Source organism: Cuculus canorus, chromosome 5 (assembly GCF_017976375.1).
Source record: "Cuculus canorus isolate bCucCan1 chromosome 5, bCucCan1.pri, whole genome shotgun sequence".
Classification (NCBI taxonomy): Eukaryota; Metazoa; Chordata; class Aves; order Cuculiformes; family Cuculidae; genus Cuculus; species Cuculus canorus.
The window spans coordinates 35,158,114-35,170,305 of NC_071405.1; the positions used below are offsets into that span (position 1 = coordinate 35,158,114).

The 12,192-nt window shown below is 42.4% G+C and overlaps 1 protein-coding gene across 5 annotated transcripts in view; it reads right to left on the bottom strand.

The window, feature by feature from the left end:
- Positions 1-12,192, bottom strand: part of TEAD1 (TEA domain transcription factor 1) — a 157,519-nt gene that overhangs the window by 20,055 nt on the left and 125,272 nt on the right. For all 5 annotated transcript variants that reach the window (XM_054067330.1, XM_054067329.1, XM_054067328.1 and 2 more), the window contains 2 exons: positions 11,481-11,542; positions 10,001-10,125 (listed from right to left, as the gene is read on the bottom strand). In XM_054067330.1, coding sequence (XP_053923305.1) covers positions 10,001-10,125; positions 11,481-11,542 — 187 coding nt within the window. The remainder of the gene's footprint in view (positions 1-10,000; positions 10,126-11,480; positions 11,543-12,192) is intronic.

The following is a 12,192-nucleotide window of genomic DNA, read 5'->3' on the forward strand; positions in this document are numbered from 1 at the left end:
TGAAGTGCAGGAGGACAGGACATGGGCTGAGTCACCAAACATGGCTATTGACAGAAGTCTGTCTGCAATCAGGCAAATATCTCCATTTTGCAAGTAGAAGGACGAGAATTCCCTGGCTGAAGTTACCACTTCAGTCTTCTCTGAAAAACTGAAGTGCAATGTTTGCCTTCTCCCAGCATCTTTATAGTCTTCCTAGAAGTGCCCAGCAATTGTGCTCTCCCTGGGGATGTGACATGCCCCAAAGCATCGCCCTGCCCTCCCTCGCTCAGAGTAAGGGCTTGAAAAAACATCCCCACCATTAGTGTCCAGGTTATTATTTATTTGGGGATTGTTTCCTCTCAATGATTTGTCTGATGGATTTGTTCCAGGTTGTACAAATAACCAACCACATTTTTATAGGAACAGAACTAAGGGCTCAGGTTCTCCTGCACCCAGGAAAATGTCCTTCCCAAAAGAGGAACTCTCTCTCCCAGGCCCGAGGGTGACTGTGGAGAGAAGAAAGAATGAACAGCTGTATTTATTCTATAGTCTGGCAACTACAAATTCCCAAGACAATTCCCACACTGTACCTTACTCTGCAAATCAGGAAAATATACAAATTGCTCGGTATCCAAACTTTAGTAAAAGCAAATGCATTTATAGGAACACAGACTGTGAAGTCTTAATCCTGTTTAAATATAAAAGCAAAGTAAAAGACAGCTGTAAAGCTACCACAGTTGTCTGCAGAGCTCGCCAAAGTACCAGATGCTGCTGCAGCAAAATTTCTGAGCGGGTACAGTGGGACAGATGGTATGACATCACCTGACAACATTCTTAGGACATAAATGTTTATTTTGATATTGCAATGTGTGATTATTTTCTCCTTATGTTGCTGCAATTCCTATGCTAAGTACAATCATTACTAACCTAATTAGATATGGCATATTTCTACAAACTAACAAACGATAATATAATATTAAGAGCACGGTAAATGGATACTTAAATGATCCCCATCATTTTTTATACAACACACTTCATGACAGGAATTTATGCGTAAATAAAAGCAAAGAGGCTAAATTCTATGCCTTTATTTTTGAGTCCATTAGTGTCTAAAAAGCTTAAAAACATCCTCATTATATTGAGAATTCACTGTTCTTTTAGACTGAATATTCCAGAGTCATTGAAGCACATTAGATGCCGAGGAATTTACTCATTCTACAGCATTTAAAGGATTTGCATCTGGCATTGTGTTAATAATGTGCTTTAGCTGCTGTAAATCGTCATAGGTCAAATCTGAGGGAAAAAGCTACATAAAAATACAAAGAACATTTTCAGCTCTGTCTTCAGCATCTGCATTACACAACATGCCCTGGAGATGGCCGCCTCTTACTGAGCTCCTTTCCTTAAAAAATTTTAACTATCCAAAGAATGCAGTAAAGCCATGAAATATGACTGTTGTCAAATAATACCACGAGAAAAATTATAATCCACTTAGGAATTTAAAAGAACCAAGACAAATTGCAAATGGCAGGGGATGCAAGCATTTAAGCTGGTGCAGAACAAAGACAAATCACCTACATTTGTTTTATCAGCCAGTATATATACTTGTAACAGTTCCTCAACAATTCTGTACTAATATTCTAAGACAACAGCCTTTCTGGTACATGAAACACAAGTTTGCAAATGCCTGTAGCGCTCTCTGCCTCATCCCTGTGCTTCCTCAGACCTGTGGAGCTAATGCCAAGCCTTGACAAGTCTGTGTAGGACCAAGTTTTTTATTAAACAGTGGTGGCCAAGATGCAGAAGGCAGTGAATCCAACCTTCTCATGGTCTGTGCAGGCTAACTGGGCACGCAGGACTGCTGGGTGACCTGCTCCTTTGCTTCTCCTGTCCACTGGGGCCCTACAAAACCATACTGAGCAGCATGCAGGGGGTGAGAGCCTCCCTAGATCCTGCTGAGGCAGGGTGACATGGATGTGGAGGTGGAAGCCAGGTGGGCTGAGCGAGAGCCCTCAGCAGTCACTTCTGCGCTTCACAGCATCCTGACTGCAGGGGCACTGTGCCCTGCTGCTGCACCTGGGGGCACAGCTGTGATTTCACACCCCTGAATCACACTCAAACACCTGGGAGTTATCTCCACACCAGTACAGGCAGTAGCTCCTCTACAAACACCCCTGACCCTGGAGCAGGACAGCGAGCTGGTGGCTTGCTGGACCTCACACACCTATGGAATGGCTAAGCAGGGCAGGGAGGTGGCAGCACGTCACTGCCTTGTCTGCCCTGTATAGCCTAATGCCACCACCTGGCTAGTTGGGCTGCTTCATGAGATTGGTAAGTTCCTGCAAATTTCAAGCATAAGAACCATGAGGGTGAGGCCATCTATGTATCATTACTTGCAGCAACAAATCCCTATGACAAAATATCGTGGGGAGAGGCTGGCAACTTAAACAAATCATAGTCTTCTGTGCCCAAACAATATCCACCACCCAAAGAAGCAGCACATCAAGAAGGCTTTGCTGCAGGTCGTCTCTCTTCCTGACACAGAGGGAGAGCCTCATGGCTCTCTTTGGACTTAATATACTCTGTAGTGGAGGTCACAAGGATTACAACTGCAGCTCAGAAGGACAGGTGAATGGAAGGCAGGTGGGACAGCCTGGGCTTTCACTGAAATGAGAAAAAACAGCACTGTTCAAGTGCCTGGCACCAAGCAGTGATTCCCTCTGTACCTCCACGGACCAGTCCAACCCATCTTTTAAAAATGCACTGCATGTGCAGCAACTGTAGTTTTGGAATAAAAAGGAGCCAGGTGAGGTGTATTGATTAAAAAACAATCACTAATATATCAACAGTCTGCCTGCGGCTCTAACCTGTACCCTTCCCGGCCTCAGCTCTGCTGTCTCACTGTATCGTATAAATCTGACACACTTTAATTTCCTGCTGATGTAAGAAAATCACTTGGTCTGCCAACTATTTTTCTTATTTCTATCAAAACAGTAGTAACTGAATATTTCATTTCTATTGCTGTTGTATTCCACTGAAACAGACTGGGAGTTATATTTATAACATTTTAATGCTATAACTAGAGTCTGTATCAACTCCTGTTATTAAGGTTTTTAATACTTTTTTGTGAAATGTTAATTGAACTTTCTGTGCTTGTATGCTATGATACAACTGCGTGGTCAACCATGTCTTTCAAGGTCCTCCACCCATTAAGACTCCCACCTGGATCTGCTCAGGGACTAAATCAGGCATGTGAAGTAAAATGAGGTCTTTGGCAGAAATGGGGAGGCAGGTGATGAGCAAGAGCCCTAGCCCTGACACATTAATATTGCCTAGCTCTTCCTAGCTAGTGCCACAGCAGTCCCAGTGTGAAACGGGGATATGCTGGTTGGGCAAGGTGCTCACACAACATTTTCATCAGCTTTCCTTCAACAGAGAAGATGCATCTTTCAGTTCTGACCTATCTGATTCGAGACTTTGTGATCCCAATTCCAGAAGTGCTAAGTGCTCAGATGGGAAAATTATGCCTGAATATAGGAAGCTCTCAATAATGCTAAGTGTTCTGCAAAATCAGGCTTGTAACAAATCAAAGTGGACCCTCAAAATCAGTGGCCCATTCATTCTTTTGCACCTGAACTTCTTGGTTTGTCAAATGTGAGTAATAATGCTCCTTCATCTAAAAAATGACTGCATGAATACATCTGTGAAATGCAAATGGGGGAATTATTAATTCCACTTGGAGGAGAGGTTAGACAGTGCACAGCCAGCAGGGCACAGGGCCACGCATTTCAACAACAGAAGAAAACAAACTACTGAATAGTTGCTTATCAAAGAAGGGCCATCTACATCTACACTGAATGAAGCAGGAACAAATAAACACGTGAGCATGTAATTAACTGCTACATTGTCGAGCAGACACACAACGACATTTCCCAACTTCTGAGTAATTTTGGGGTGGCTGCAGGGGCGGGGAAAGCTGCAGTGGAATGAGATAGGAAAATGTGGAACAGAGGCAGAGCCAGGTGCAAAGCCCCTCGGGGTGAGCACGAGGGCAGATGCTTGGGGCTTAGCACACAAGCAGGGCAGGCAGTGGAGGAGATGCACAGCCCCAGCCCACTGCACTGCCAACAACAGCCCAACCCATGCATCCCCCCATTCCTCCTCCTTGCAGGAGGAGCACAGTGCTGTGCAAGGCTGTGGGAGGCAGAGGGCCCCCCACAGTGATGACGCCCCTGATTTAATGGCTCTCCTGGGCTCATCGCAGGGGCTGTATGCCTGGGCTCTGCTCCAGCTACCCCACAACCTCAGTCAGTCACTCCTTCCTTCCTCTCCAGCTTCTCATTTCCCTGGTCAGACCTGGTAACTCTCAGGTAGCTGCCCCTACCCTGGCCATTTTCAGTGCCTGGGCTTTGTGAGAGCATAGGCTGGGCAGGGCTGGGGCACCACAGGGAGAGGGAGCTCCCATGGCTGCTGGCACCTGCAATCCTCTACGGTTATGCAAAAGCAGCACTTTTAATTTTGCTGCGAAATTTCCAGCAGCAACAGGGGGTTTTGAGGAAAGGGAGAGAGTGTTGGTGAAGGGAGCAGTGAGAGCACAGTCAGGCCACAGCGCCCTTTCCACCCATCCTCAGTGCTTAACGTGGGCTGACTTTGAGGAATAAATTATGCTCGGTCTTCTCTACCCACTCCACTATGTTTTCACCCCAGGACCCTCCCTTGAAGAGCCTTTGTCCTGACTCCTCAACTGGGCTAGGAGAGCTGGCCTCAGCTCCTGCCACATCTCCATCGGGTCCCCCAGGAACACCGTCAGCCAAGAGTTGCTGTGATGCTGCGGTTTCAAGATTGGAGCATGTGTCAATACTGGACCCCCTTAAAGCAGTTTCCTGGTGCTTCTAACTACGTTCACCTGAGTATGAACATTTTACAGAGTATGACATTCACTTCCCAGGGCCAATACTAACCTCTCCAGCACTGCAAAATAAATGACTGTGCATTTAGTTAAACTTTGTCTGATTTTAGATTAAAATTACTTCAAATCCCAAGTCTGCCATTCCAAGATATTCATCCTAACGTGAGTTTGCCTCCTCGTCCTTTCACATCACAAAGATGCTAGAACAAGGACTTGGTTCCTCATGACTGAAATGTTGAACTGTTTTTTATACAGGGAATACAGAAAGGATAAACAATGCTCGTAACAATGGATGTTATTCAAAGATGGAGGGTTCCTTTTGAAAAGACCTCATTTATTTTTCATCACTTAGGTGGTTTGATTAACTCTGGTGAATTTTACTGCATTTGGCTAACGATGGCAGGCTGTTTTTATGGCCCTTGAGCAATGGCTTTCACTTTCTGGTTCTCAGGCACAATTCTCCCTGGGCTCACAAAGCCCTTTTACAACAACAATAAAATCTGAATTAAAACATAAAAAATATTTTATTTCTTCAGCACTTTTTAAAATATATTTTGAAATTTGGAACTAACACAATCTGAGAGTTTGGATAGGTGGATTAATATTGAGAAAAGACCATCAGCCATTTTCTTTACAGCCCTGTGTAATTATTTTAGATGTAAAGCTGTCTACAGAGCCCACAGTCAAAATGAATGTGGCAGCAAGAGTGAGAAATCTCAAAGGGGAAGAGAAGGAATTTTTTTTTTGGTGGCAGTTCTTTTTTTTTCAGATTGGAAAGCAAGCTTGAATATATATAAAATAAAATAATTTGAATTATTATGATTTCAGTATTATAGCCTTTAAATTTTATAGCTACTTGTGTAGCAGTCAATTGCTTACATCCCTTCTAATCTGCTTGCATACTCAGTTCTTATTTGCCAGGGAACACGGGATTACTTAGTTTAAGCATTTGTCCTGAACTTTCACAGAAACACTACAGTAAAATTGTAAAACCCCCCATTAAGGAAAACCTGTCTTGAAAGCAACAGACGAGTACATAAACTTGTTAATCTATTGATAATATAATTATATTGTGTAGGCAATAATTAAAGATAACTAAAATTGTGGTGCTTGAGCAGCTTCAATGCACCATTTACGATTTACACTTGAGCACAAAATGCCACAGAAGGAAAGTACAGTTTGACATATGTAAACTGAATTGATTTTCATGTAAAAGGAGCAGTAATTTTACCTATCCTTAGCTGCAGAGTCAGTATTCCAAGATTTTGTAACCATGCCATCTTACACCTCGCAGACTATCTTCTGCCATGCAGAGTTACAATGAGGACTGTTTATTGTTTCCTTTCTATAATTTTTTTCTTTTGTAAATGGAACAATTTTGTGGCTAGGCAAGGGGAAAAAGTCAACAGCCCTCCACAAGTGACAGGACTCTACAGAGCACATTTACAACCCACCAGAATGCCCACTCTAAATTAACATAACTGTCTGACATTGAGGGGCTTTTGTACTTTTAAACACCAATTGCCGTTGGAAGAACCCCAGAAATGTTTAAGGCACCACTTCTACAGTGAATTCCCTGTGGGTGGACCTTTGTGCCCATGCACAGCCCCATTGAAGTTGCTAGGAGCCATCATGGGCAAACAGACCTAAATTTCTAATTGCTGAACAGGAATATAGACAGCAAGGGGCCTCCCAGGATCATTCAGTCCTGGCCCCAGGAGCCATATCAAATAAGACCTTTTCAATAAACTTCCAGGTTACATTTTAAGGTGAAATTGGTCTATTTGCCCCTACTGCCATGAGGCTTTCTTGGCCTAGTTTTGGGCTGGGAGGGAGGAAGGGTCATCTTTTTTAATAAAATTGGAAACTCATTTGATCAAAATAATACTTTATGTCTTTTTCTGTAAAAAGTCAGAAGTGTAATGTACATACAACTATCCTTTTTCAGAAGATACATGAGAACTATCACAGGGCTATCATGTAGCAGCATAAACATGTACTAGTTTCTGAGGTCAGCAAAGGCACAAAGGCATAGAGGAGATGCTGCAACCACAACACATGCCTATATGACTTCATATGCACATTGCACAAAACACACCTTGTTTGGCTTGCTGACTTTGTTATTTAAAAAGTAATAGCAACGGCATCCTTTCTACACTGTGCAAACCATATCTGCAATAAAATGCCATGCCGACACAAAGGCGTACAAAACCACAGGCAGAGTTCATACTTTCTTCAATAGCACTAAATGAGGCTGGGGCTTAGCTCTCATATCCAAGGAGGTCTTTTGGAGCACTGGGGACAGGGAGGGCTGGCAGGAGACAGGGCCCCTTAGAACTGTCCCTGCAAACAGGCATGCATCAGCAACTCTGCCCAGTGCCCACCCTCAGCAAGTGTCTTGCTTTTTGCCCTGGGAACTGATCACACTGCCTTGGATTTTGTTTCTTTTTTTTTTTGTCCATGCCCTCCTTTAAGATTTGAATAATAAAATTTACTTAATTTTATCTAAACAACAATTTTCCTTCACCTCATTCCCTGGTGATAACATGCTGCCCACAGCGGCTCATCCCCCAGCTCCCCATGCTGCCCGCCCAGCCTCACGCAGCCCTTGCATAGCACTGCCCTACTGCACTTGCAGCATGGGTGTAAAGAATGATCTAAACTGGGATTCATGTATGACTGGGAATTGACTTTTCTTCATTTCTTATTTTTGCAGTGTTACAGCATGTGAGGAACTGTTTTTTTAAAAACAAGTCTGGCTAGTTTGATGCTCTTGCCTCTCTAGTAACACTGCTGCACAAAATCTCTGCATTTAAAAGGTGGGTTTCTCAGTAATACACTTGCAAGCTGGGACAAGTGCAGCTGGGCCTCACTATGCATTCAGGAATTCCAAATAATGTTATTTTACTCCAAAAAAGGCTTTGCAGTATTTACAGGGCCATCTTGGGTAACCTTTTATTCAGGTGTTTTTATTCAGGCCTTCACTCTTTCTCTGCAATGCAAGTGGCTGTGTTGCATTCCCCAGAGCCTGGAGCTGCCTGAAAAATGAGCACCCCAACATATCCCCAAGCTGCTGGCCCACACAGTGACTGAGCACAACCAGCTCCGAGTCATGCCACCACAGCAGAGCAAGACCTGTGGCTCCTTCCAATGCCAAAGCAGCATCTTCTCATTTTCAGTCTGTCAGTCATGGTGCTAATATATTCACATCACTCAGCTGATGTTATGTTGCAGACACCAGCAGTCTGATGGGCAACCACATTATCTGTTAAGACTGTACTTGGTCTGAGAAAGATTTTTCTTAGAGGGAAAACCATAAAAGTTACTTGAATGCTGAACTCTGGTTCAGTGTTTTACCTAAAGCCACACAGATACACAGAGACTCTACCTCATACATGCCTGTGGGTTTTGCAAATGATTTTGTGATATTAAAACCTACAGAAAAAGGATTATTAGATGGCATACTGGCAAAGCAGTAAATCAAAATACACTGAAATGCCATTTCATTCACATTCAGCACAGTAATGCCGAGCATAGCATAGCTACATCCTGTTTTCCTGATAACCTCAAGGCATGTGCATAACACCCTGGTGTGCAGCAGTCTGGATATGGCAGAGACCATAGATCAGCAGGACACGTTACATGAGGTCACTGAGCCAAGGACTCCGAATGTTGCATATCGATAAGGCTGCCTGATGAGAAAACCTGTATGTTGTATTTCTGCACCCGAAGCACAAACTGCCACCTGGATGAACTTTGGTCTGGGGATGGCAAAGGACTTGCAGATGTGGATTAGTCTGGAGGACACTAAAATGAAGCTTTAGTCCACCAAAGCCGGGACTGCTGGGAAAGAGTGGCAATTAGGGCCACAGGAAGGGAATCCCAGGGAAACCATGCAGTATATCTAACGCTCAGGTAAGTGCTGAGATAATTGTACCTGCTGCAAAACATTTCCTCCCTTAAATTTAATTCAACCTGGCAAAACATGACATTTAGAAAACCAACACACTGCCACATATTTAGTATATGAATAGTTGAGATATGGTATATATTCATTGGGATGTTTCTCTGCCATAAGCATTCCTTTGTTGCACGGCTTCTGGGCTATGCCTCCAATCTCCATTATGCAAGGTAAACACTCCCTGGATAACAACCTTGGCCAGAGCCTGTAAATGCTAGGATTTCCAGGGCTGAATTATAAAAAGCAAGTGATAGCTTCTCACTGCTCCAAGCTACTGTATTTTACCAGGAACCTGAACAAGAATGGCCTGTCTACATCATCCATTCATGACAGTATTTGCTTTTCAGAAATTATCTCAGTAAAAATTCTCACGTTTGAGCTGAAAGTAGCTCTTTTGAATTATTTGTGATGCAGTGCTAGGCTACTAACAAATGTTCATGGTAAATACAGGATGATAAATATCAAGGTTCAAGGCTAGCTGGAGTAGATGACACATTGCAGTCAACTTCATAAACTACACTTGCAGATACAGTGTGGAGATTAAAATCAAAACAAAACCAAAGCATTCCTTTGAAAAATTAACTGAAAAAAAATCCAAACTTTGGATTGGACCCTAAGACAGAATTAGAGGTCAAAGAAGACTGAACAACTGGACATCTAGATAGGTGATTACTCAGTAATACAGTTCAATGGAACATGCTTGGGTTGCTGGAACCAAAAGGGACAATGCTGACACTCAGAGGCTATCTCAAATGTCAGATATTTAAAATAACACCCATAGTTTCTACTACACAAGTCCTTTATTTCGTTTCTGTCAGGAAATAGATTAGGCTTTAGCTTGAAGTTTTAAGTACTGAATAATTGCCAAAATCATGATGCAATTTGGTACAACTGCTAAACTAGGTCAACAGTAAGACAGGCGCCATAGCAAACCACGCCTGCTTTCAGAGAGGCCTCTTACTTCTGCAAATGCAGATAAAGAGGGCAAGACAGGAAAACATGGCACTACAGTGAAAGGAATATTATATAGAGCAGTAGCAAATGCAGAAACACCAGGTGTGTTTGATCAAACTTATCCCTGGGAAGCATTCTCAGAGGGTGGGGAGCAATGGAAAAAGCTGAAGATTAGCAGACACGAGGACAACACTTACTGATTCGGGATCCCTCTGCTGTTCAAGGAAAGCCGAAAACTCCACCAGCCTGAGCTTGGTCGTACCAATTGAACGGCCCTGCCATGCAGGGACTGAGGGAGCTGGAGCTGACGTAGGCTCAAATCCTAAAATAAGGGAATAATTTTCATGAAGAAATTGATAATTCCTCAGTTTATATTTTCTGAATTAAATATAATCAGGAATTATGCATGTGGCCCTTGGATTTTTATATTAATTTTGGTAAATAGTGAATTCAGAATCAGTTAAAATTGGAAAAACACAGAACAATATGTAAAAAAAGAGGTTCAAATCAAGCAAGCTAATAATGATGCAAATAAAAGACCTACTTCTTTGTTTCCTCGAGGTTGTAACTCACTGTAGAATTTTTGTTTAAGCTGTATACTAGATTATAGAGATTTATAGAGACTTCATGTAGACTTACAGCTGACCCTTCCTCAGAAATTGGTACTCACAGAAGAAGACTCACAGAAGATATTAATGCCTTGGGAGTCAAGCGAACTTGTCTCCATTTCTGGCTCGTAATGTGCCACACGTAACAAGTAAATCACCTCTTTTTTGCCTATTTCTTCTGCTATTTTCAATTCCTCTCTCCTATTTAGAGTATAAGGTTTCCAAGGCAAGGACTGTCTTTTACTATGTATTTGCACATTGGGTCTTTGACTTCTTTTCGAGCTTTTAGGCAGCATTATATTACAGATAATAATAAATAATTACTGTAGAGAGCTGAATCATACCCTAAAAAGAAAAAGAAGGTTTTAAATTGATAATAAAGAGGGAATGACATGATCTAGAGAGAGAAGAGATGTTAACCACCATCTCTAATTCACCTCAAGAGAAAGAATAAATGCCATCTCTTGCTGCTTATCATGGAAAATTAGATAAGAAGGAAACGAAACAGTAAAGGAAGAAGGGAAAGGCAGCAGCTCGAAGGCAAAACTGATCTTGGGAGAGCTGTAGACACAAGGAAGGCAGAGGAGAGGCACCAAAAGTTAGAAATCAAAGATAATCCTGAACTAGTTTGAGAATCAGGGAGAGGTCACAGGTACTGTGTGTCCAGATACCATAATGAGAGTATTACGGTATCTTGACTCCAACTCTCAAATTTAGGCAATGAAGGTATGAGACTTGTATGAAATAGGGAATTATAAACAGGACTGGTTAGAAATGAACAGGAATGAAGCAAAAACTCATGCGTGAGTTTTGACTGATTTGGAAATACTAATAATCCTATTCTGAGAGAAAACATGGAAGAATAAAAGATGATTCAGAATGTCTGCCTTAGAAAACAATGTCTTAAATTGGGAATATTGAGAAAAAGGAAATGATCAGGCATGCAGAAAGACAGCCTACATGAAGCACTAGATGTGGAGCAGTGACTTTGTCCATCTCAGGAATTAATACATCACATTCAGTATACAATCGAAGTCTTTTTAAAGGAGAGCATAAATGGAAGAAGTACCTGAAATGGGAGCTGTGACCGATGGCTGTATAGGATAGGCCTGCTGAACGAATGGCTTTACACTGGAACAGAGAGTTACACAAAAAAAATCATACACCATGCCACCCACAGGAAATTTCATTAGAGTCACACAGTACTAAGAAGATACATGATTAATGACCTTTACCCACAAACATATCTCTTCCTTGCGTAGCATAATTAACATACAAGATAGTAAAGAGGTAATAGAAAGAGAAGGGGATGAGAATTACACCCAACATCTTAAGGCAAGGAGCTAATTTTCACTCAGTCATGCAGTAGGAAACCTGATCCGCCCATTGCAAGTGTCACAGCAGGCATGGACTGTGATTGCTTTGACTCCCACTAAATCCAGAAGACAATGACTAGAGGGGCACAAAGACTCTCATGGACCTCAAGGGAATAAGGTGGAGAGAAGATGAAAAATAAGCCTGGGAAACATTCCTCCAGAGACCACTGCACGGCTGAAACCATAACACCTGACAGGGAGGCGAAGTCTTCCTTCACCTCATGGTGCCGTTCCTGCCATGGTGCCGAAGGATGGTAACACCAGTAACCACTAATGGATCTCATGTGGTCATCTCCTGGCCTGCAGCAAAATATATCCCCCTTGCTTCCAATATTGCTCATATATTTAAAAAAGGATGGAAATATTTGTGCTGGAAACTTATTCACAGGCAAAACTGTACCAGCT